The 26,237-nt window shown below is 42.7% G+C and overlaps 1 protein-coding gene across 4 annotated transcripts in view; it reads right to left on the reverse strand.

Moving 5' to 3' along the window:
- Window positions 1-26,237, reverse strand: part of OSBPL8 (oxysterol binding protein like 8) — a 142,961-nt gene that overhangs the window by 79,899 nt on the left and 36,825 nt on the right. For 2 of the 4 annotated variants that reach the window (XM_090042563.1, XM_090042561.1), the window contains exons 2-3: window positions 19,202-19,313; window positions 8,582-8,618 (exon numbers count right to left, since the gene is read on the reverse strand). Coding sequence is in view for 1 of the 4 variants with exons in the window: in XM_090042561.1 (XP_089898687.1) it covers window positions 8,582-8,618; window positions 19,202-19,255 (91 nt within the window). In the remaining 3 variants the exon portion in view is untranslated. The remainder of the gene's footprint in view (window positions 1-8,581; window positions 8,619-19,201; window positions 19,314-26,237) is intronic. The other 2 variants (XM_090042564.1, XM_090042567.1) reach the window with 1 other exon arrangement.

Consider the following 26,237-nt stretch of genomic DNA (forward strand, 5'->3'; position numbering starts at 1 on the left):
ATGAAATTTCTAATCATTAAGAAGCTACCATTCAGATTCAGTCTACGAAACCTTAGTTTTCTAACCTACAGATGTTTTCACTTCCTTAACACGCTAAGTTAAGTGTCCAGGGAAGGAAGAAAGAAGATGACAGGTAGTGCCAAAATGTCTCATCTTCCCATGCACAAACTGATGTGGCATGGTGCAGACTGCCTGGGGGTGCCAGAATAGTAGTCCCCTCTTAAAAATCAGCCAGGGCTGGTGCCCTGCTTACTTTAAGTCCTAGCTATGCCACATTGTAAGACTGGCTAAGGAAACAATAACAGAAGAGGAATAGTGGAGTCAGGGAGGCTATATGAATCCTCCACAGCTGCCCCTTGTGAAACCCTGATGTTAGAGAGGGTTGTATAGCTTTTAAAAATCCAGTTTCCTTTCCTGCTTCTGTGGTAAGCCATGGCCCAGCTGACCACACAAGTATCTTATGCATCCAGACCCTGCATGAAGTTCACCAGCCCAAGCAGCATTCCTCAGTGGTAAATCCAATGCAAAAGAGATGCATTTCACTGCGAGAAGCTTAGATTTCTAGCAAAGGGTGGAAAGAGGAACAGGCAAGAGACAGATAAGTAGTAATACACAGAAGTAAAATAAATGTTTCTCCTGTGAAAGCTACCAAAGGTCAACAGCTTGAGAGAAAACGCTCTCTCTCTCCCCCTCCCACCCTCTTATAAAACATACTAGGTTATTATATTTGTCTGAATTCAAAGTGACTTTGATTTTAAGATAATCCCCTAGTAATTAGATTCTATACATGGAATTCTAATATTCCATGTACAAAAATCTAATTACTAAGGGTCATCTTAAATTCAACCTCTCCCCCCCACCCCTGCCCACACAGACTCTCCCTGCTGTTGTAGGAAGGTAGGTGCCAGATTCCTACCCCCTGCTCACCCTTCTGCCACCTGTCACCCCTGCTACCTTTGCTGCTTACCTGCCCTGTGCTTGTGCCTCCTTCCTTTCTGCCTGCCCCTCCCTCTCTGCAACCTGCCCACTTGCTGCCTTTCCTTAGTGACTCTCTCCCTACTGTATGCCCCCCGCCCCAATGCCTCTTCCGCTCTCACACTGCCTGCCAGAGAAGCTTGCCTTTATACTCGTGTCAAGCTCAGGAGCTCAGTATACCAGACAACACTCCAGAGAACAGATAACTGACGCCTTACTTCATAACAATGTAAGTGCCATACTAGGCAAGACCAACAATCCATCTAGCCCAGTCCAGTCCAACAGTAGCAGGAGTGAATGTGTTAGAGGAAGAATATACAAACAGTCAAGTAATCCATCTTCTGTTCAGTACCCTCCTTGGCATCTACCACCATTAATCTTGATAAGCCAGAGGATACATACCTGTTCTTTTTGATAGAGGGAGCTAGCAGGGGTTATTGCAGGGCCCTTGGCATGGCTTTATGAGCACACGTGGTGCTCGGGCCAGGTGCCAGATGACTGGAAGGTAGCCAATGTGGTCCCCATCTTTAAAAAAGGGAGGAGGGAGGACCCGGACAACTATAGGCCCATCAGTCTTACCTCAATCCTATGGAAACTCTTTGAGAAGATCGTCATGGAGCACATCTGTGATGGGCCAGCCTCAGAGATGATGCTCAAGGGCAACCAGCACAGTTTCATTTGGGGCAGGTCATGTCAGACCAACCTGATTGCCTTTTATGATCAGGTCACAAAAGCATTGGATGCAAGTGTCGCCATGGATGTAGTCTTCCTGGACTTCAGCAAGGCCTTCGACACCGTCTCCCACCATTAAGAAATCAGGTGACTGTGGCATTGATGCCTACACAGTCAGATGGATTGCAGATTGGCTGAAGGGTCACACTCAGAGGGTGGTGGATGGGTCATACTCAACCTGGGGGGAAGTGGGCAGCGGAGTCCCCCAGGGCTTGGTCCTTGGGCCTGCGCTGTTCAATCTCTCTATCAGTGATTTGGACGACGGGGTGAAAAGCACCCTGTTTAAATTCACTGATGATACCAAAATTTGGGGTGAGGTGAGCACACTAGTAGGGAGGGAAAGACTGCAGCAAGACTTGGATAGGTTACAGGGGTGGGCTAGCAAAAACAGGATGCGCTTCAACACTGACAAGTGCAGGGCGCTGCACTTGGGCAGCAGTAACCAGCAGCACACTTATAAGATGGGAAACGCACTTCTTGAAAGCACGGAGGCAGAAAGGAATCTTGGAGTCATCATTGACTCCTAGATGAGCACGGGCCAATGTGACATCACGGTTGGCAGGGCTAACGGGACCTTGTCGTGGATCCACAGGTGCATCTCTAGCAGGGCCAAGGAGGTCAGGACACAGCTGGAGTACTGTGTCCAGCTCTGTGCGCCCCACTTCAGGAGGGATGTGGACAACACTGAGAGGGTCCAGAGGAGGGTCACCCGAATGATCCAGGGACTACAGGGCAGACCCTACAATGAGAGACTGTGGGACCTGAACCTGTTCAGCCTTCACAAGAGAAGGCTGAGGGGGGACCTGGTGACAGTCTATAAACTCATTAGGGGGGACCAGAAGGGCTTGGGAGAGACCTTGTTTCCCTAGCGCCCCCTGGCATAACAAGGAATAACAGCCACAAGTTGTTGGAGAGGAGGTTTAGATTAGACATCCGTAAGAACTACTTCACAGTCAGGGCAGCTAGGAGCTGGAACCAACTTCCTAGGGAAGTGGTGCTGGCTCCTACCCTGGGGGTCTTTAAGAGGAGGCTTGATGCCTACCTAGCTGGGATCATTTGAGCCCAGTTTTTTTTCTCCTGCCCTGGCAGGGGGTTGGACTTGAAGATCTATAAGGTCCCTTCCGACCCTACTTCTATGATTCTATGATAGATATTAGTGGATTTTTCATCCATGAATTTGAATCTGGGTATACCAATTCCTTTATGAACCTGGGTATACTCTGCTTCTAAAACCTCCTGCCATAATGAGATCCACAAGTTAAGCACATTTTTATCCAGCACATGGTTATCTCCCCTCTTTGTTACTATAATACCACTACAATGAAATGCAGAAAGTAGTACCTGAGCACAGTGAGCAGCATGAGGAAGTAAGGTAGCAGTCCCCATTTCACTATTACTTGTATTGCTGTAACAGAGGAGCAGAAATCTAAGGCTCTCTTCTGTGCACACTACACCAGTGGTTCTTAACCATTTTAGACTCAGGGCATCCCTCCCACAAATGTAACATTTCTGAATTGAGGCATCCCATTTCAAAACTTAAACTTCATTTGCTTGATACAAAAAATGATAGAGCAAGTGTTCTGTTGCAAAGAACTCAAACGCCATAATGGATCAACATTTTTGACACTATGGATTCCTATCTGAAATTTCTGGATTTACCTCCTGAATCGTGTATGTGTTTGCATACCCAATCTTGTGCACAATGCTTAAAAGGATCTCATGGCACCCTGGTTGAGAATAGCTGCAGTACAACTTAGTGCGAGCTGATACTCAAGCAACTTGGGTAGGAGGAAGACCCCAGTTGCTCACCCTGACTAGAGAAGGGGAAAAAAAGTGGCGTTCAATTCAAGTACTTTTCTCTAGATTCGTGCCTGGGATACTAGCACTCTATAGCACCCCCGAGTCAGCACACATACAAAAATGCAAGAATGAGGAGATTCAGAAAAAGGCATGTTCTAGCCTCTGGGGTTATGAATAGGGACCACCAGAATTCATGCTGGAAGTGCACTTTAATCATTCCCTTAATCCTGCAGTTCCTTTAATCTTGGAGTTTCTCCTGTATACCCCCATCCCACTGATTGGCAGAGGGGCCCTGCCACTTCCCCCAGTTGGCAGGGAGGCAAAACCCACAGTTTTAAGTATGCCATGGCTGTCATCTCCTGCTGCTGATAGGTGGAGGGGCCCCTCTGGCCCTGCTGCTTGCTGCTAGCTGCATGGGGGGCAAAAACTGGCATATTTTAAATTGGAGTTTTCACCCCCCAGCCATCAGGAGCAAGTGGAGAGGCAAATAGGGCTCATCTGCCAAATCAGCAGGGGGGGATGAGTGCAGGGGCACTCCAAAATTAAAGGAGCTACTGCACAGGACACTTCCAGCACACCTAGTTATAAAGAGCTGTAAGAAAGGATGGTCAAGCACTGGAACAGGCTATCTAGAGAAGTTGTGGAATCTCCTGGAAAATTTTCAAGATCAAGTTATACAGACACTTGACTAGGATGGTTTAGTCAGGGATGACCTGAACAAGGGGCTGGATTAGATAACATCATCAGGTCTCTTAGTCCTACTTTCTTATGGATTGTAAGTGTTTAAAATATAGCTTTGTGTCCTGTTCAAATTCTTTTAAAAGCAACAATTTTAAGCCAAGTTATTAAAAAAAACCAGTTAAATCACTTAAGAAGTTTACTCCCTCCTAATGCCTTCTCATTTTTTACTTCTCTCTGTTTACATACCAAGTCAGTGCAACTAGTTTTGTGTTTCTTCTGCTTCATGTAGGCAGAACCTGACAACATAAAAAGTCTCTATATAATGGTACTACAATGCCCTCTACTGGTTACTGTTTGCTAGTGGATCTACTACTACTAAGTAATAATCACTTTCCAAATCTTCTAATTATGACATGGCAGCACCCCCACCCTCTAGATTGCATGCAGTGTCCATATTGTAATCTCTGTAGCTTTCATTAAAAGAAAAACCCTTGTACTGTAAATAGTATCAACTGGTTATTTATATCAAGAGTAAAATATTAAAAATACATACACACATTTATCTGAGGAATTAGCCTGAGAAAATTTATTTCTGGATGCTAACAATATATTAATTTCTAATGGTTCCTAATATTTTTAGCTTATATAGTACTTGGCATGCTTGAGCATGAAAGTTTCAGGGCTCAGGAAGTATATTCTTGATTAGTAATTTAGAAGGCAAGTGAATTAAGCACATGGGATTAATACAGACCACCACAGTTTGATGCTTGCTTGGTAAAAATCAGTCACTTACCACCATGCACCCTGTTAAATGTTTGTAATCCACTGTAATTTTTTTAAAGGATTTTTTTTGCAAAAACCTTATTAGTCTAATAAAAGATATCACTTCTGTCCACAAACCTCGACTGCAATTCATTATTACTGTCATCTCAGCCTTCTTTCCTGCAGCAAGGCTCACCTAGGCAAGGCAACGAAAGTGCAATAAATTACACCTATAAATTATCCTTCTGCTGGCAACTGCTAGGACTCTCCTTCTTCTGAACTCTTTGGCAGTTTAAAATGTTAGTGTTTTAAATTTTAAAATGTTAGTTTAAGTACCTCAAGGTGAGGATTTTGCCTCGTAAATGTACTTGAACAAGTGGAGCTTTTACTTTAATCTCTTCAGATTGATTTTTTTTTTTTTGAACAGTCCACTTAAATCTGTAAAACTGAGATAGATGATCAAGGGAAAGAAAAGAATTTAAAGTTATGACCATTCCAGTTAACACGGTAAGCAGCTCTACAATTCTGGGAAAACAAAGGGAAGACTTCAGTTCACAAACTTTGCTAGAAAATGGAGAGTACCCTATCTTAAGAGCTGTCCCACTCACTTGAGGTTCCCTTTCACCTATGTAAGTTTCTTGTTCTCCAATAAAAAAAACTATACCAATGGCTTAATTCTCAGAAGCGTTGCATACCCAGAACTCCAGGTGCTTCAACACCTCTATAAAATGAAACCTTATGGTTTTTCTGAGGCAGCAGCTTTCGAATCCTAAGTGGTACAACACTCTTTAGGAACTGAGCGATGAACACCCCAAAATATTATTTTGTGAGCTCTATACATAACTCCAATCAGCCACTTCCCTGACAAAGAATCACACTACATATGCAGTCCATCTACAAGCAGCTACAGGGCTTTTACTCCATGTTATTAACTTGTTTGACTTTGCCCTAGTAGAATAATGAAAGTGCCCAAGTGAAAGATTGCAGTCCTAAGAAAAAAAATCCCTGTTAAACTTGTGTTGGCCTCAAAAACACTTAACTTTACAGGAACATCAGTTTTGACATTTAAAAAAACCCCAAAAAAACCCAAGACTCAAACCCTTAGAATCTGCACAGCACTCAAACCACTCAGAGAGTAATGCAGTCAGATACCGAGCTTTTGCTGAAGTCCTGCCAAGATCCACTAACTAAATATTCCTGTAGCTATGTCAACCTCAGAGATGAGATCTGAAAATATCCAAGAGGAGACCCCCCACCCCACTCCCACACAAAATACGGCAATTATGTGATTTCAAAAACACAGCCAAAGATGGTAGTTTCTCACTTCCTATGGAAGCATTTTAAGCACTAGTTTATTGGCAAACAGGTTATTATCTGAACTCCTCCTTTGGAAGCCATGTAATGCAAGAAAGGCCTCCCAGGGCTCACCCTCAGAAGTAGTTTTGAGGCTGAAGGAGTCTATAACCTTCAAAAATGTGGATTAAGACAGCCACATCCTCAGGGTTTCGCAGTGGCAAGCTTATGCAGCTTCTCACCTCAGTCAGATGGTTTTTGTTGAGTCTATACTCAAGAATCAAACACTCCTTGCGCATTGTATATGGAGTCTTGGTACTTAACTGAAAGAGCCTAGCACCAAAAGTCACATGCAACAATCACAGACCCTAAACATTTAATGGATATGGGGTTAATATGGTCTTCAATTTAAATCTTCGTTGTGAACAAGTTTGAGTACCAGAAGGACCATCAGAATCAGCTAACAATTCTACGTAAAATGCACTTTCCCCACACTATTACCTCACACTTACCATTAGCCTGTATTCCAACAGGTGATATGCAATATGTTAGTAAAAACATATTTACCAGAGGTTTATCAATAAAAAAGAAAAATCTATCAAAAATGTTTGAAAAGGCAAAAAGTTTCCTTCTGGCGTGTTCCCCTAATAAAAATGTCCTAAGCACTGTGGCATGCAATGCCTTGGACATCCAGCATCAGAACAAATTTTGACATTCTATTCCATCATTGCCAGGTACAGACGTTCAAAAACAAAAGACAACCATAATCAGCTCCATTTTGCCCACTTGACACTGGCTGGCAACATCAAGCCTTTGACTACTACCCTCTGATCCCGATGATCCAGGGAGTTTTTCAGTCCACCTTACAGTAACTTTATCCAACTCGTACTTTAGCCTGCTTGTGAGAATATTGTGGGAGATAAAAGCCTGCTAAAGTCAAGGCATATCACATCCACTGGTCTCCACACACCCAAAGCCAGTCATCTCATCATAGAAGGCAATCGGGTTGGTCAGGCATGACTTGCCCCAGTGAATCAACACTGCCTGATCCTAGTCACCGTCTCCTCCTACAAGTGCTTAGAAATGGATTGCTTGAAGACCTGCTCCATGATTTTTTCCAGGGACTGAGGTAAGGCTAACCAGTTCTCCTTCAAGATCGGCACTGTATTTCCCCTTTTCAAAACACCCAGGAGCTCTCCTGATTGCCACAAGTTTTCAAAGATGTTGGCCAGTGACTCTACAATCACATTGGCCAACTCGCTCAACACCCTCTGGTCCCATGGACTAGTACACATCTAGCCTTTCTATGTAGTCTCTGACCTGTTCTTTTGCCACTGTTGGCCACTCACCTCCTCCCTAAACTGTGCTGCCTGGTGCAGTAGTCTGGGAGCTGACCTTGTCTGTGAAGACAGATGAAAAAGGCATCGAGTATTTCAGCCTTTTCCATATAGTAAGGGAACCACACTTTCTTTGACCTTCCCCTTGTTGTCGACACGTTTGTAGAAAACACTTCCTATTACCCTCCAAACCCCTGCTAGCTGCAACTCTAATTGTGCTTTGTTCTTCCCCATGTCATCCCTACATGCCCAAGCAATGCTCTTATATTCCTCCCTAGTCATTTATCCAAGTCTTATAAACTTCCCTTTTCTGATTTAGTTTACTGAAGAGTTCCCTGCTAAGCCATGTTGGTCTTCTACCATACTATAGTTGTTAGTTAGCCTTCCTGCACATTGGGAAGGCTAACTAACTTCCTGTGTCCTCAATAAGGTTTCTTTAAAGTACCACCAGCTGTCCTGGACTCTACTCCTCCTCAGACTAGCCTCCTAGGGCAGGGGTTTTCAACCTTTTTTAACAAGTGTATCCCCAGCGGCCCCCTAGGGGGGTGGGGGTGGCGAGCGAATGGTCAAACACGGCAGGGGGTGGGGTTAGCAGCAGCAGCAGCACAGCATCAGTGCAACCCTGCTCTTGTCCTGCCTTGGCCCGCCCAAGACCTTTCAGAGTACTCCCAGGGGTACACATACCCCTAGTTAACATCCCCTGTCCTAGGGGATCATGCCCATCAGTTCCCTGAGCAAGTTAGTCTGTTTTTCTGAAGTCCAGGTCCTTACTCTGCTGCTGTCCCTCATTTCCTTCTCTCAGGATCCTGTCTGTTCTTTTCTTCCCAGCCCCACTCCCCCCTTATAAAAAACCCCCGTTTCACAAAAACAAGAACCAAAACCAAACAGCAACATCCATGTATTGAAGAAAACCGTTGCATTAAAAGTCTGTGACTCATGTGCTCCCACAGAGATGTCCTTTCATATATCTAAGTATAATGTAGGAAAGCAGTCTCACTTACTTGATGGTCCATGGGAGTCTCTGATTTCACCAGGATGCTGTTTGTGCAGTGCAATTGGAGAACGAGGAACAGCAAACAAAAAAGTCCAGGCCAGGAAGAAGCAAAATATGCAAAGGTGGCAGCAGAGGAAAAGAAGAAGGACAGAGTTAGTTATAACTAAAACAACATGCATATCAATACTGAAAGCAAGCCCTTAAAAGATTAACAGTTTAGAAATCAAACAGCTGAAGCAACATAATTGACAAATATGCTTAAGAGAGGCTATTAATAGCTTGTGTATGGTTAGTGAGCAGCAAATGCCCTCTTTCAGAGTAGGACTTGTAAAACAAATTTGCAAATGTTCACTTAAAACACAGCAGAGACATGCCCATTTGTATGTTGTTTCTCTTTACCAGGGACACTTTCCTAAAAGGACAGAAATCCCACTGAAGAACGAATTGGAGATATTTTTTTCTACTAGCAAAATAAACTGTTCACTTTTAAATAGATTTTACATAAACACCAACTCCTACATGTGAATACCCACTAGGATGATGCAGGTGGGCATTATTATTCTGTGCAATGGGAATTCAGAATTTACTTTCAGTGTAAGCACAGTTATTCATTCACAACACATACAGTATTCTTTCCTTTCTATAGCTTTAACATTTGTAAATCAGGTAAGAGGCATTTTTTTTCCCCATTAACTTTCCAAAATGTGTGTCTATACCTATTTGTTGCACAATACCTATATCTTTAATATACACATTTCTTCCTCAGTTTATTTTCCATTGAAGTGTATATGACTTCATGCACTGTGGGACGATGGAGCAGAGCTACCGAGTAACAGCATGCCCCACCTCTGAGTACAAGGTAAAGTTATAACCCATTTCAACACAAAGCCTCGATAAGGATTGGAGGCCCTGTTATGCTAAAAGTTGTACAGATATAAAAGGTGGTCTTTCTCTGCCCCAAAGGACTTAGAACTGGAGACACACATACTCATACACAAATTATGTGATCAAAAGGAGAGAAGCATAGGTGACCACGATAAGCATGCATCTTTCCTCTTAAGACGTGTCACTCGAAAATGCCTCTCTGCTGTGCCAATTTCTTCCTTTCAATTTTAAGTGTTACCTAGTCCAACATGTATTATAAATTTAGACAGAACACCATATACAAGTAAATATTCTGGTAGTATGCTCAAGCCCAAAGTTTTAAACAAAAACCCTATAACATGCAAACCCTACCCTACTTTAAAAAAGTCTCAGTATGCATGTGAGTTAAGAGAACGGAAGTGAGGAGGTACCCAGGTCTGCGAAGGGGTATCCTAAGTCTCCTGCCTTCAAAGAATCCATTCATACAGTTAAATGGAGAGCCCAGAGATGCATAAAATTAGTTCTTCAGTCTGAATATGTTGCTACTTTTGTTGCAGGTAACCTTTATGATGCATCACAAAAAAAGGGAAAATAGTTCTTTGAACACCTCAATTTAGTTAGCTGCATTTGGCAGTTTTTTAAAAGACTATGTCCCCAGTTGCTAGCTGTTTAGTCAGGCAGTCAAATGTGACCCCTGTGCGCTTTGGTCTTGCATAGAGTAGCAGGTGAAAGAAAATGTTTTTATGAAAAGGAACTTTGATTGCAAAAATCCCAGAAATTAAAAAGGGAGCCAATTGACTGGTATAGTTACATTCTTTTAGATGCATAAGACAGCAAGACTGGGACAAACTACACCCTTAAGTGAGATTATATTATCTTACACTGTTTTTTATATCTGATAGGGACACCACAGCCAAGAGAAACAGTAACATGTACAAGTACATTAAAAGGTGTAAGAATCAATCCAGCAGGATCAATGACACCGACACTGAACACCAAGGTCTCTCCGTTGAGCACTGTTCCGATACCTGCCAGCTCACACACTCAAGGCTTTTGAAGAAAAAGGCAAGCAGTGGGAAATAAAGCATTAATGAGCAAACACAATTTAAAAATTTTTTGGTCCCTTGTAAATTACCTAATCCTTAGATGGTCTGTACTTGCATACTGGTAAGAAACATTGGAAGAGCACAGCAACAGGCCCTATACCAACTGCCTCTAAAGTACAGCCCTGAGCAAGTAACAACATGAGAACTACTGACACCATGGAGCACAGCTAGTCACCCAAGGTGTCTCCAAGGCCTTTAATGTAAATATTTCAGCACTGCATGGCTAATCCTGCAGACTGGTACAAAGCGCTGCTATGCTACAGCATGTAACACAAGCTTGCCTAACTCTGTTCTTGATCTTCACCAATAAACAGTATGAACATACTGACAGACTGCATTCTCGGCTGACCCAGCATAAGCCTGAAACTATAAGTATTAGACACCATCTTTACCATTAATCAAAAAAAAAAAAAAATCAAAGCATATATTTTTATGCTTATATCTTCTCTTCATAGAAGTAATCCAGTTCAGTATCTTTTAAACGAAAAGAGCCCCATATCTCCCAGATTCCTAGTTTATTATCTGCAGCATCTGCAGTTAGCACCACTGTAGGTCAAACACTGCCTAAGTAATTTCAACCCCCCCAAAGAAACAAAAATACTTACCTTAAAAGGATAAAGTTCTCTCTGAAGAGTGCATCAGGAATTCTATATTGAGTGCTGATTTTAAAAATGTGCTAACTGAAAACTAAGCCTGCATTTCTCAGACTATCACTGGTCATCAGTAACGAATTTTCTAATATTAAAACCAGATCCTCCAGCACAGGTGCAGTCCCATTGCTTACAGGGAATTCACACAAGTTGCACGGATTGGTACTTAGTAACCACCGATACACATGATGAAATGAGACCTAGCTCCTCCCCACATGACTGTTTAAAATTAGGCAAGAAAAAAACCTGAGTAAAGAGCAGCAAAATACAATTGTCATGAAAGGCAGCAGTCATACCCGATGACAAATAGTAGACCTGTCCCCATGAAAGTTTTATTTATACCTAGTCGTTTCTCAGATGAAAGCATTTTTAAAAGGCTAGCAAACCCAAAAGCTAGATCCAGTATCTTGCTTATGAAACAACATCTCTTTTTAAGTGCAGATGACACTTTAATAATGCTTATGACATGCAGGGGTGCGCTATAAAATTTAAAAAAAAAAAGACATCCTTAAATTATGATCACAGATTAAAATGTATTTAAGACTGTACATACAGGCTACTAAAGGGAAAAAGGTTATTAGCCTGCTGAGCCCTTCTTTCATGGCGTTTTGCTGCACTATATTAAGTAAACTTTTAATACAGGACAGACAGTAACTGCCTATGGATTACTTTAATCTATGATGTCAGTTAATACCCTGGGTAAGTGACCTGGAATTCAAGTGTGAACAGGAAAGAAAAATGGATCCAAGGTTTTAAGTATTTAACAATGCATTTTTATGACTGCTTTTAAAACACCTGTCTACAGACATTTGTACCAGTTAAACTAACTGACTTGCACAATATAAAGAGGTAGTTAGCTGTGAGACCAGCTGACTCTGAGCATCTCCAAATCAATTAGGTTCACCTCTACACCTTGACTTCTACAGTATAAGTTCACATTTAAATACTAGGATTGCTTGAAACTTTTCAATCTACCTTTATTCAACTGAGTACCATGTGCTCCATCTAGGGGAACAGTCTGCTCTAGAATATTTGGCCAAGGCTCCTTCCCCTTCGATGAAATATTGAAATTCTGTTGGGGGAGGGATGCGAGAGTAACAGTTATTTTCCTAACAACCCTCAGCTTTTTCCAGTTTGAGTGTCAACACAGTAACTTGTACTGATTTTAAAATATATGTCTAGTTAAATGAATACGTGCAAGTTCATGGGTAGACTGTCTGATAGCATCTTGAAAAACAAACCATATTTACTCCAAGATGACCCTGAATATAAGACGGCCCCTCCCCCACCTCAATAATTAGGTTCTATACATGGAAAAATGTACAAGTTAGTTATAATTTTCCACGTATAGGACCTAATTATTGTAGGGTCATTCATTCTCTACCCCCAGTGTGAGTCAAGTAACTTGCCCTCTGGATATGCCTACCCCTTTGCACACTGCTGCTATAGGGCTGGGTTGTGGACTCAGTGCCCAGGCTGCAGTGTGGATGGAGCCTACCAGCATGCAGCAAGGGTAAGAAGGAAAGCAGAGGGGAGGAAAGAGGGCAGGTGGGGGACCAGAGAATGCATGCCAGGGGAGATGCAGGGGAAAGAGGCTGCAGGGGGAGATGACACAGTAGTGAGGTGGGGGAGGCAAGGTCCAGCTGTGGCTCTAACCCTGAACCCAGGTAGGGGCTGGGGCTGGAGCCCAAGTCTCTAGCAGCCACTTGTCCCATCCCCCCTCCTTGTACTCAATTCCAAGATGAGGGGCTCCCTCCCAAATTAAAATGGTAGGGGGGGAAAAGAGGGTGAGCCTCATCTTGGAATGGAATAAATACGGTAGTCGAGATGAAAGTTATTCCCTATTAAAAAGACTCTTCCAATCATACTGTCAAAAAATAATGAAACCACAAGAAGAAAATTTCAAATTATATAGACAGGGTCCACAATTTGAAAGCACTGATCTTTTCAAAAGCTGATATGCTAAAGCACTGAATTTTCCATCATGTTTCTCTACAGCTTCCTTAAAAGAATACTGTAGGAGTTCAAACTCTGATGAAGCCAGATGGTACATCTCTGACGAGCACTTCCTGCAGAGAACCTCAAGTAGATTTCTGCCAGACTAACCAAAAGTTTACACCTCCAATGGAGGGAAAAAAGAAAGTGGTTGCACTCAAATGGGAACATGAACGAACCTATGTTTATATGCTACCCTCCTGGAGGTCCAGCACCTTCAGGACTGCTCAATTACCAGCTAAGCCATGAAGCTTTAACCTGCAGAGCAGCAGATGCCCTCTTACCTGTAAGTGAAAACTGCGCTTCAGTCAAAGAAGACTAGAAAAGGAGGAGGAAATATTAGAGGGAGAGACTATACTAAATGTCAGTTGTAGATCATTCTACCTCTCAGGGAAAATGAGGAAGACGAACTGAGTGCCCTTGTCAAGCCACAGAGAATTTTGTATCCAGAAACAAATCCTATGGGATTACTGGCAGCCAGCAAAATCCTCCAGTATGGAGATATTTCAAGTATTCTAACGTTTCTGTAATCATCTTAAAGCCACAGGAGCCCAATGAGCTCTGCTTTCCAAAGCATGGAAGAGGGTTTCAGTACTTTATTTTCTAACATAAAAGACCACACTATAAATGTTTAACAAATTTATACCTATACAAAAATATCCAATTAAAGTGCAATTTTATGTTGATCTAAACAAACTACTACAATCAACTACACACCTGGGTAAATTTAATCAGAAGATTAAAGCAAAGTTGCCTACACAGTCTCCACAGGGTCAAAGAAATTTGCTATTTGCCCCAGCAATTAAGTAGAGTTGGCAGCTCACAGCAGCCCCGAAAGCAGGTCCAGGGTGCTGCTCAGGTTCAGTCTCAAGGAAGTCAGAGGGGTGGTGGCAGAGAACCCTGTTCTAAGTTATTTGGAACCTTTCCCCAGTGTCTACTTAGTCTAGTGCTGGGTTCTGCTGTGCAGGTGGGGGCCCACCTGAGATTGGGAGAGAAGCCATCCCAATTAGGACTAAGGTTGGGTATTTGACCCCATCAAATAAAGTTTGGTTAGTTAACCAGTCAAATATCTGTCAAAACAGTAAAAAATTCCCAATAGGTCCAAATAATAATGCACAGAAAATGCATACCTTTTCTATTAGGAAAGGTGTCACACAATTTTAAAAGCGACAGTTGTGTCAAGAAAATTTAAAAAAAAGATTTTTGGGTTGTCCTGTAAAATTGCTATCATCTTTGACTGGTCAAAAAAAAAATATGCAGTCAATTGACAATCTCTGACAGGTCAATTGACTGGCCTGAAAACCTCAATTAAGACAGATACATGCAACATGCCACATGGTGAACCTAAGAGCAAAAGCTGAGCCCTGACAAATATTTTGAACCACTGAGCTTTCCATAAAATGAAAATGTGAAAAAAGAAGGTCTGCATAAGATATGGTGTACCTGGGGATGGGAAGCTTGTGTGCACGTGGGGATCTATCTGGGTAGAGTTCACCTGGGGTTGGGAGGGAAGCCATCAGGATCTGGAGTTGTTTGTCTATTCCTTCAGATATGAAGAAACATCAACAACCTATTTAGAAAGAGAGGGCAGGGAAGCGTGGCACCTAGACATTAACTTTTTTTCAGAAGAGGTCTTCTTGAATGAATCCCGTCTCTAAAGTGACGCCCTGCCCGGACTTCAGATTAACATGACTAACTACCTTAATCTATGCAGAGAAAATCCCACTGGACTTTCTATCAGGTTTAGCTGCCTTTGAAAATTTTACCCAGACATTGCGGGGGTGGAAGGGAAGAGACTGCTTTTAAAAAATGCCATGGTCAGCAAATAAGACTATTAATTTTTACAAAATTATTGTTTATTAGATATTTTAGACTTCCAAAAGGTAAAGATAATTGGAGTGAATGAGTTCCAGAGTTTTCCCTACTGAATGCTATTTTTAGCTAGTGTGCCCAGAAGGCCAAGAAAGAACAACAAAAGTTACCATTGAAGTCATATCTAAACTATTTAATACACAATTTAGGAAGAAGCTGTTTCTTAGGTTTAAAGGGGGAAAAAGGTGGAGGCTTTGTTGTATGTAAAGATGGGCAAAACACACCTCTAGCAAAAAGAGACATTTTATACACATAAACAACTCTTGGAATGAGCAATAACAATAGCAAAACGTGATCTTGGGTAGTTTTTCATAGATTCATAGATGCTAGGGTCGGAAGGGACCTCAATAGATCGAGTCCGACCCCCTCTACCCAACTGCTCTGATTTCCTGTGCATTAAAAAAAACAAACAAAAAACAACCAGTATATTTGCCAATAGTTTAAATTCAAATCACTCCCTAACAGAGAGACAGAGACATTCAACGGACTATAATTCTGAGTTAAGAACCTGGGGTTATAACATTAGATGTTTAAAATCATACTTCACTGCATTTTGCTACACCTAAAAATTAAAATGCAAAAAGTTGGAAAACTAAGGAAAAAATGACCTACACCTAAAATTACTGGTTAACAATGCTCCAGTTGATTTTCCTCGTTTAACACACAAAAAAAGAAGGAACAGTCGTTTCCTAATGAAAACTAGGGAGTATTTCACATAAGCAACTTTTTCTACATATGAAAGGAACCCCATTTTCTGATTCAAGATGGGGAAAAAAAAAATCCAACCTTTAAAGGAATCACCAAAAAAAAATCCAGTATTTGTAAGTGGGGTTTAATCTATAAATCACAACAATAATACCACTGTACAGAACACGCAACTTGGCACAGCATTCTTACAGGCCATTACTGCCTTTGGGGGCAACATGGAGTCAACTGCTCTGCCACACTGGCAGGGACACTGTTTAGGGAAGGGTCACAATGGCAGGTGTGCAAGATCACCACCATTTTAAATCTCCGAGGATAACCCTGGTAATTTTCATTTGGCATGGGAAGCAAGCATCAAATACCCATCGTGAAGCAAGGAGCCATGTCAAGTCGAAGCTTCCAAACCCCTAGTTTTATGCATGAAATAGGGAAGCCATGATTTTTCAACACTATAGCAATACATTTGGCAGGTCACCAATGGAGCTAGCAAAAAGCCCATAAGGTGAGTTGGCAGAAAACTATGTAGAAATCATGCACAGTCCAGAAGGTTGGCAGTTCTCTTTAAAAATCTGGTAAAAAGCCACAGATCATTTATTATATGAAAAAAAAGACTAGTACAACTAGAGACGGTCTGAGGTTTAAATGGAAACTATTTAAGAGACAAATTTAATTCTTTCAAAATACAAGTGAGCTGAATGGACTATAATTTAACTCTAACCTTTTTTTATTAAAGGCACATCTCTGAGATAGTAAAATACATATTTTTTTAAAATCACATAAAAAATCTGTCATCTTGGTCTGTATTCAACCTAAATTTTCCATGTTAAGACAATATGCCTGGAGAGACTTGGGCAAATTATTTTTGGGACACAGAATACTCTCTCTTCATTTTGGTATTTTAAGCATATTTAGCTTTTTGTGTTCTTTCCTAGGTTACCTGATTCTCCTGTGAAATTCTGTAAGAAAGCAACAATTTGTATTTGGGGGTGGGGAGGAGCTGCTTTTCCTACAAACTTGGAGTAAAACCACACACAGGTTAAGTGCTAGGTGAGATAAACAGGCTCCTGTTACTACTTGCGTTTTTTGATATCAGAAACACACTTAGCCATGCTCTTCTCTTCTCAAAAGCTTTTAAATAATTAATATAGCTCAAGTTCAGTGCATGTAGCCATGTCCATAAACTGTAAGACAGTGCCAGGTGAGAATACCAGCCTAGTCTGGCTACCAGCAGCACTACAGCTACATTAGTGTGGTGCTCTGCCCAGGCCAGTTAGTTTTGCTAAAGCAGCTCAAGTGCTTCCGACACCTAAAGCTAGCTCAGATACATCTGCAACCTTATGCCATCTAGATATACCCTTTTCAAGCTACTTTCTCCAGCCTTTCATTCTGTCTACATACTTCATTTCAAAGACACGCAAGATTTTAATAACCTTCAATTGTTTTTATTCTCCCAGATCCTGAATCTCTTCATATATTCTACTCTACCACCTCTTCCAGGAATCCCGCTGCTGGTTTGTTTCCACATACCTTTCTAAAATCATTCAACTGGAAGGCTTGACAGATCTGTCACTACCTACCTCATAAGCCATCACCTCTTCTTTATGTACCTCAAAGCTTCTTGTTATACACATTTCATCTCCCTCCTGGCTTCTAGTACCATGTCTTCCCATTGCCAAATATCCTCTTTCTTATCTTCACCCTCCACCCCGCCACCAGTCAGTAAATGGTTGCTTAACAGTAATAGTAGAAATGCTATTTTAAAACACATGGAGATGTGCAGCAACTGTTAAAAAGAGAAATTATTTGGAGAACACCAAAGTCTGTGCATCTACCTCCCAGCTTTGCTTACTGTGTGATGCTGCAGGTTACCCACCAATGAAATAAAGTTCACAAAAATATACAAGAGCTTCAAAAACGGGGGGGGGGGGAGGGAAAGAGATTTCATACTGAATCCTGTATCAGTTAAACCAAGGGTGGGCAAAATGTGGCCAAGGGGCCAGATGTGGCCCACCAGGCCATTCTATCCAGCCCGCAGGGCCCCCCAAAAAAATTTTTGAAAATTAATCTGCCCTGGGCTGCCTGTCATGCAGCCCTTGAAGCCTTGCTGCAACTCAGTAAGCAGCCCTCTGCTCAAAATAATTGCCCACTCCTGAGCAAAACTATTTAAAGCTCCATGGCATTCCAAAGCTTCTGCTCAGAGACAAAATTCTGTTCAATACGAGAACAGGAAAGATTGTACTAACAGCACAGAAGATACAATTTTATAAGGGATTTATCTACATCAGTTTTAGAACACAGGCAAATGGCCTGCTATACACAAAATTAAGGGGAAAAAGCTCTACTCCCTCTACCAACACCTGCCAAGAAACCCTAACAGGACTTCTCCCATTAAAGCCCTCCAAGATGACCGTGATCTTCTACATATCAAAATTTTCACTTTTTTGGGCCTCCAGAGACAAGCTCAGTCAAATTAATTGCCTCAAATCCATACTTGTTAATTTTTGTATTATTCATACTCCTTTGAAAAGGATCTTTCAAAAGCACTTCATGTCTGTCAAAAAAAATGTTCCACATTTGTTCATAAAAAGATCAGAATTAGCCCAACTTTTCAGTTCTTCCCTATTCCAAAGTGAAAATAGTATTTCTGTATTACTTGTCAAAAACGTCAAGCAAGCAACAGATTTCAATGTTAAAAGTTTTCTAGTAGCAAAAAAAATAAAAAAAAATAAAAAAAGGTGCTATTGATCATCTTTAGTACAATAAAAACCAAGCTAGGCTGTTCTTGCCATTTGAAAATATGTCTAACAGCAGCTGTAGTAAAAAATAGAAACATGCAATATTTCACATTACACCTATAATTAAGATATATTTGGCCAATTTAATTGCTACTTTTTAAATGTTAAATATGTCAAGAAATCCTCAATAGTAGCAAAGTGAAAATGGTTGATATTACCTGCCTCAAATTTCAGTCCTCCATGGAAACCAATTGTTAAGTGTTTTTGCCTTTGAAATAGTCCTGCTAATACCCATCATTCCCTCCTTGCTCCCTCATCACTTCAAAGAATGCTGCCCTTAAAACTGCTGATGGACAAAAATACAATCTTGCCCTACTCAAATGGTGGCCATCAAGATTACCCAAATGCCTTCCCCCACTTCCCATACCAAAAGGGTGAATACCAAAGTCCCATCAAAAGTTTTCATACATAGAAACTATGTAGCAGTGAAAAGTAACATGTGAGGTCAACAGGCAAGCTCTGCAAATCTTAGTCCATTTCACTACTGCTGATATGCATACTTTATATTTACATTCAACATAGGAAGTTGTATTTTATATGCACAACTACAAGCTGAGAACCCATTTATAATAAAGAAACATTTGCATTTTATTTCAGGAGTATGAACTCGAACACAGGAAATAATATTTAAGCTACTCACTGAAGTTCTATCAGATTCCCCATCAAAAAGTGGAGTCTCCATGTTGCTCTGCATATCTCCTTCTCTTCCTCTTCTTCAATTAGAAATCTTCCATCCTGCTAACATGCATATCCTAAAAAAGGAACAAAGTTGCAATCATTCAGGCTTTAATATAATTGTTCCTCAACATCCCTGGCACCACTCAACTGTGGAACACTGCATTACTGAAGAAAGTGACCAGCTGCTACTATATGCTGATTACATTACTTGTGTTTGAGGATTACACAGCTTACCCCCAAAAAGAGGCTATAACATTAAAAAAAGGACTACAAAATGAAGTGGCCAAAGTTAAGCCATCTCATTTTGCATGTTATGCTATGTAGTTACAGTTAGCCATACCATTTTCCTCAGAAGACACCCGCCCCCGCATTCATAAAAAAAGTGATAGGAAATACCAGGTTTTCCCCACAACCACCTCTTGTAACAGCCTCCAAGTTCCAAACACCATTTATCATATATCAAAACCTGTACTAAACAAAGAACCACTTTTTAAAGAAAAAGAACTGATCGGTGACACTCGCTGTAGTCAGAATGTATATACAATTTAAGCTCTCCCAATAGTTTGAGAAGTGTTTTCACTTTGCAGATATGGCATGAAGGTGCAAAGTGACTTACCCAAAAACTAGCTGTGTCACAAATGAGGCAATAAGTGAACTCCCGTTTGTCACTGGAGGAGTGAAACTCAGAAACCAAAACCACTCTGATTCAAAAGGCCCTCTCTGCTCTCTTTTAGGCACAAGAAACAGGATGCTGAGGTCTGATGTTTGTTCATATAAACCCACTACAAAAGACAGGCACCAGCTTGTTTTGAACTCCAAGCCAGTTCAATTAAAAAACAGCCTCCTCCCAATTTTACAAGCATAATAAACTGAGGCAGGAAATAAGCAAAACCATGTCATTTATAGGCACATGGTGCTGGCCCCAGCCTCCAGCTGTTGCTGGCTGAAAAGCCAAGAGGGGCTGGGCAAATACAGTTTGCCCACAGTGAGACAATTTGTCCTGCAACAAAGTCCATGTGCAGCGGCATGTGCTAAGGCACAAATGCCACAAAATTTGTGCCACTGCAAGCACGTGCCCCTCCTTTTCCAGATGCGGCCATGGAGTCCATCTAGGATGGAAGAACTCTGCAACTCCACCTGAGGGCAAGTTAAAGTATGAACGCTTAATACACTGAGGGAATGAGGTCCAAGTGATAGGTTCAACTAGCTCAATGCATTTTTACTATATGTTACACGACCTTGACCTGTGTTAGAAGCTACCACTTAGGAGGCCCCGTGACTTCCACATGAAAGATAGATGGTGAAGGAAGAAAATAGTGGAACTCAAGCCAATTTCTATGTTTAGGTCTCTGCTCTTTTAACAAGCAAGTAGTAGTATACAGTTTAAGGACAACTCAAATACAGAGTTTCAGTAAAGGGAAGCATGTCAGTTTTGGCCAAGTCAACAAGCTTAGCAGGTAAACAGCACTTTTCAGCACCAAGTGGTTGCTGTTGCTTGCTTCCTAGTGTCATATGACTATAGTTCTGCATTCTCAGTTTTTACTGATTTTCACTGATTTTTAAGTCATTCAGTTTTTACTGATTTACACCCGTTTTTCAGTTCAAATCCCTGTTAACTGGCATGAGTGGGGAATGGCCCATTCCCCACTTGTGCCCGTTAACAGGGATTTGAACAGAAAAAACAGGTGGTGCTGGTAAGCCAAAAACCTGCTGCTGTGCCTATTACCCAAGGCAGATTTCTGGCCGGACCTAGGAAGGGGAGGAGTGGGGTGGTGGTGGTGGTCACATGCGGAGCAGGGGAAGTGGGGAGCGGTGGTGGTGCAGGGGCTGGGAGAGGTTGACTGGAGCCACTGGCGGGAGTGCGAGACTCCCGGCTCTGACCCCAAGCAGGCTGGACCGGGCTGCAGGAATCACTCCTGGGGCGGGCAGGTCCGAGCTGCACCCCAGCAGCTCTGGTTTTGGCTCTGTCCCGGACAGTGGGAACTGTAAGCCCCACCGGGGAAAAGGGGGAGGGCAGGTAGGAAAGCCTGGTCCCACTCCCGGCAGCAGACGCTGCACCCAGCTGCTCCACATGGGCCTGAAGCCGCTGCCTGGGGGTGCAGGGCTCCTGGCTCTCACCCCAGGTGGGGCAGGAGGTGCCAGTGCCAGGTCCCTCCTCCCTCCAAGTGCCACAGCAGCAGGCTACTGCAGCAGGGGGGAGGGGTATGAGTGCAGCCACAGAAAAAAGGGGGAGCGTGGCACCATGTACCTCCTGTCACTGATCCAGGGGCATGCATCCCACCCCCAGGAAGAGCCTGGCACAGGCCCCCCCCGCCCACAGCCCTCCCAGAAGGTATGTAGCAGCAAGAGCCATGAACCAGTCATGAGTCCAATACATCTCATTTCAGTTATAGCTGGACTCTCCAATTTCTTGCAAGCTACTAGCACACAAGAGCTGGCTGGACTGCAGCCACATCAAATCATATATCTAAAGATGCACGCGTTACGGCCTACTACATTAGGAAGCGCTGTTCCTACAGGCTCTCCCCCTCTGGCTGCCCCTTTGCTTTAGTACAGTACTACCAGTTTCTCTTGTTTGCTTAAATTGTTTTATGCTACTTCAGTGAAGGTTTCTGAAATTATGACTCCCCTGTCCTGCTTTGAAAGGAATAGAGAATTCTTTAATCCCTACACTAGCACAGTGAAAGCTAGTAACAAATGTCCTTCCTGTATCATGTCCAAGTATTACCATTATATCTAACAGCAATGAAATACATTAGCACAGTGTTTCTGCCAATATAATCGGAAACAAAAACAAACAAAAGAGTCAATATTTAAGTATCCTGAATTCAGATTAGAGCCAGCATCTCAGAGGTAATTGGAACAGTCAACACCAGTCAAACCTATGTTCCAAGCTATTTAAAGTAATCACAGCACTATTTACACTGCTCACCATGCAAAGATTACCTTCACAATTGTAAAAAAGAGCCAAAGATTAATTTACGTGAAAGCTTAGATTATTGTACCACTTAGTAAGAAATGTAAAAGGAACACAAATTATGCATCTGCATAATCACATACGATACAGAGCCCTATATATACCCTCAACTTTGCAGTATAGCCTCTCCTTGTGAAAGAGAACATTTACCATTCCTGTTTTTAAAACGTGAGCATTTACAAATGGTTGCTACACCACAATATTAGTGAAGATAAGGACTCCATAAGGCAGAGCTAAAAATGACATGTGCCAACATCCATACAGATTCTGCCACTGAAAATGAATTGGTGTATTTAAAAAGAAAAAGGAAAGAAAGCACAAGCTGAACATTTTGATCATTAATGTATATACTTTAGTCACCAAATGTACAGTATAATTTCATTAAGGAGAACAAGAAGCCTTGTCAACTGCCATGATCCAACTTTATGCTGCCACACACACACTGGAAGCAATCCAGGACCTTATTTCCAAGATAATTCTGAATAAGAAAATGGAACAGGAGAAAAATGGGGGGGAGGGGAGAGTTGAGCACAGATTGACTGCCCCTCTACCCACCAAAATGAATATGAAGTTTAGCACAGATATGCTGGTACACACTAGTTTAATTTAGCTAGCTAACCTGGGTAACAGACTCACACAGTTTTGAGCTGAGCTTCTTTCCAAGATGCTTACACTCAATAAGATACCAAAGATTGACAGCTGCCACAGAACATTAATAAGCTACTCTATAATAAAAGAGAAAAAGTCCAAAGATGGGATTTAGCTTATGCTAACAACCAGAGTATAAATCTTCTTGGTGAGAACCAACTTAAGGGGCAGATGAAGAAAATTGTCAGCGAGACTTGCTTAAAAGCCTGTACCTGACAACTGTATGAAGGGTTCATTGTACTATAGGCAGTCCTCGACTTACAACTGTTCAAGTTACCACAAACAGCAGTTGCAACATTTGTAAATTGACACTGGTTTCCAAGTTTTGGTGTGGGTTTCAGCTTCACAATGCTGTATCCATCATAGTGGAAGGGGAGGGGGAAAGGAAGGGCCATGTGGGGGCAGATTAGGCCCCTGCAGTGAGATAGACTGGGGCTGGAGCAAGCGCTGCCCAGATGGGGCTGTGTGGGACTCTGGGAACTGGGGCTATGGGTGGGTACGGAAGAAGCTGGGGCCAGGTGGGCAGTGCCAGGGCTGCACCAGCCCATACTCTGGCAGTGCGGGGAACAGGAGCTATGGGCAGCCACAGAAGCAGCCTGGCACTGCCTGCCTCACTGTATGGGGGCAGCAGCCAGACGAGCTATGACTCCTCCCACAGCCCCAGTAACTCAGCCACAGCTTGTCCAGCTGTTCCCTCCCATGGTGAGGTGGGCAATGCCAGGCTGCTCCCACAGCTGCCCATAGCCCCTGCTCCAGTGGCACTGGGAGCATGGGCTATGGGCAGCCACAGGAGAAGCCGCAGCTCATCCAAGTGCTTCCGTCACCGCTCCTGCCGGGGATGTGCTGGACAGGAGACTTGGATTGGGCCTGGAAGAGAAAAAAAAAAAAAAAAAGGAGCAGGCCCACAGCTGCTTTTGCATTGCAGAAGCTCCTGCAGCCACCAGGAGCCCAGGGGCCCTCCAGGAAGGGCCAGGCTGGCCAGGCCTGGTGCGGGGCAGCGCAGGGGTGAGGCCAAGGCTGCGGAAGGCAGCACAATCCATCAGTAACCCAGCCCAGGGGTCTGGAAGGATCCCTCCGTTGAATCAGGTGCCTGAGGTTTCGGACAACAGCGGCCCACCTTGCCCCGCTCATGGATGTCCCCAGGGGTGCTGCTGCCTTAGAGGGAAGGCCCGTGTCCCCCTGCATGGTAGGGGCCAGGCAGCCTGCCAAAAGGTTGCCCCTGGCCCTAGGGCAAGCAGGGAGGCTCGGCAACGTCAAGGATCCATCCCACCGCCACTTCTCCTGGAAGCAGGCCCCTCTGGCTAGGGAAGTGCAGGGAGGGGGCAGGCTGCTAGCGGGGTGGGGAAATCACCAGGGAAAGAGGGTGGCGGAGGCCAGGGAGGCTTAAGCCAGGAGTGGGGGGGATTTTTGGAGGCTTAAGACCCTGGTGATAGGAAAGTCCCTCTATGCCTCCCTGCCCAGTTGCCCTGTGGCATTGGGAGCAGGGGCTATGGATGGGCATGGGAGAAGCTGCAGCTCATCTGGCAGCTCCTGCCACTTGTCCAGGAGGGCATGGGGTGAGGGGGTGGAAATGTGTGCCCCCAGATCTGTTTGGGGCTGGGCAGGCTGTGCTTGGGGCAGATCTGGGGCCACATGCCCACCCCCAATGCCCATCTGGACATGTGGCCAGAGCAGCAGCATGCCACTTGTCTGGGAACCATTTGTCAGGCAGCTTGTCTGGTGCTAGTTTGTTGCCACTGCTACCACTACAGCACTACCTGTACTGAAAAAAAAGATAAGTCCTAGTCCAGTATAAAATAAATAAAAGTAGCTTTATTACTAGTCTATAATTGATTGAGTACTATACAAAATTTTGGGTTAATTTTGGGTGAAAATAGGGCATAAGGCCTTGGTTCAGGAACCAATCCCCCATTTATAACATCGTTTCCTATGGGGAAAAAAATCAGTTTCAAGTTACAACATTTCGACTTAAGACTCAGTTGTCAGGAACTGATTGTGTTGCAAGTCCAAGGACTGCCTGTATCCTTCTTTTCCTACCATCCTGTATATCACTTAATTGCAGGCTCTTTGAGGCTGAGCTTGTTTTTGTGCATGCACATATGTTGCGTGCTAATAGCCTCCAACATAAACAGGAAGGTAAGCAGCTTGTGATATTTTTTCAAACAACATTGCTCAATTGGTTTGCAACCCCAATTCACTAATTTTGCATTCAAACTTCAGATTCTAACATTCTCTGTGGCATTGCTCCATGTATTGTTATCAGCCTGAGAGCGTGAAACATTTCCATCTTTATCATTTACATTGGCTCTGTTTACGGATACAAAGTAACATCATGACCAAGAATGGACAAACGCCCACCTACTCCACCACAGCAGCCTATTGGGTGCATCTGTTAAAGCACTGTGCCACTAGGTGGCAGAATAGCAAGCAATAACCCAAATGTTTTAAACAGCTAGTATGAAAAATGCTGTGATGTCCACAATTGTATCTTATACCAGTGAAGATTTGCCTCTGGGTTTTTTTCTGGGACACAAACTAGAGCAGTATGAGAAGCACCTCTACACTGGTATCATCTCCTTCCTGACTTTCACTTAAGCAGGTGGAATCACCACATGATCAGGCCTGGAAAGAGGTGATTAAATCAAAGACAACAAAAACTACACTAACTGATTTTGTTTAATAAAATTTAAAGGAGTGAATCTGAGATCTAGTGCCTTCCCTCAGGTAGGTATATAAAACAGGATCCAAATTACTTAAGAGCTAGATGGCAATTATCAAGAAAAAAATTGCAACGATAAGCTACCAGAAAGCACTTTCTACTATGGGAATCAATAAGAAGGAAGTGACTAAGTAAGGCGTTAAGCTGCAGCTTAGAAGCATATTTGAAAGTTCTGATCTCTAGCTGAAAAGCTAAAAGTATTCCAAACACTTAGGATCTAGTAATATCAAATTCTCTCCCCCCAACCCTGCACCCAAAGGAAAAAATGAATGCTTCCCCACCGTCTCAACATTGTTTGCTTAAAAGGTCCAAAAGAATTTTGGTTAGTTTCAGCCAGATGAATCATTCTGCATTTCTTGTCCTGATCTACAGCAAAGTGGTGCTTTTTTTTTTTTTTTTAATTCACAGATTTGAGTCCAGCAGTGGCTACATTTTGGTGGTAGGTAAAATTAATCTTAATTACTTATACATTTGCAAGTCTCTGAAGAGTGCAGATGCTTGGATTGTTTGTTATCTAAAAAGGGTTTAGTTTGGTCTCAGTACTATATAGCCATTTTCAAATCTTGCTGGATCCCCTGCTAGAGCTTTTAAATTATTGTAGCCTCTGGAACCTGTCTGTTTAAAAAAAAAAAGTGACACTTTAAAATACATGGG

Source organism: Crocodylus siamensis, chromosome 4 (assembly GCF_052110815.1).
Source record: "Crocodylus siamensis isolate JL-2025a chromosome 4, ASM5211081v1, whole genome shotgun sequence".
Taxonomy (NCBI): domain Eukaryota; kingdom Metazoa; phylum Chordata; order Crocodylia; family Crocodylidae; genus Crocodylus; species Crocodylus siamensis.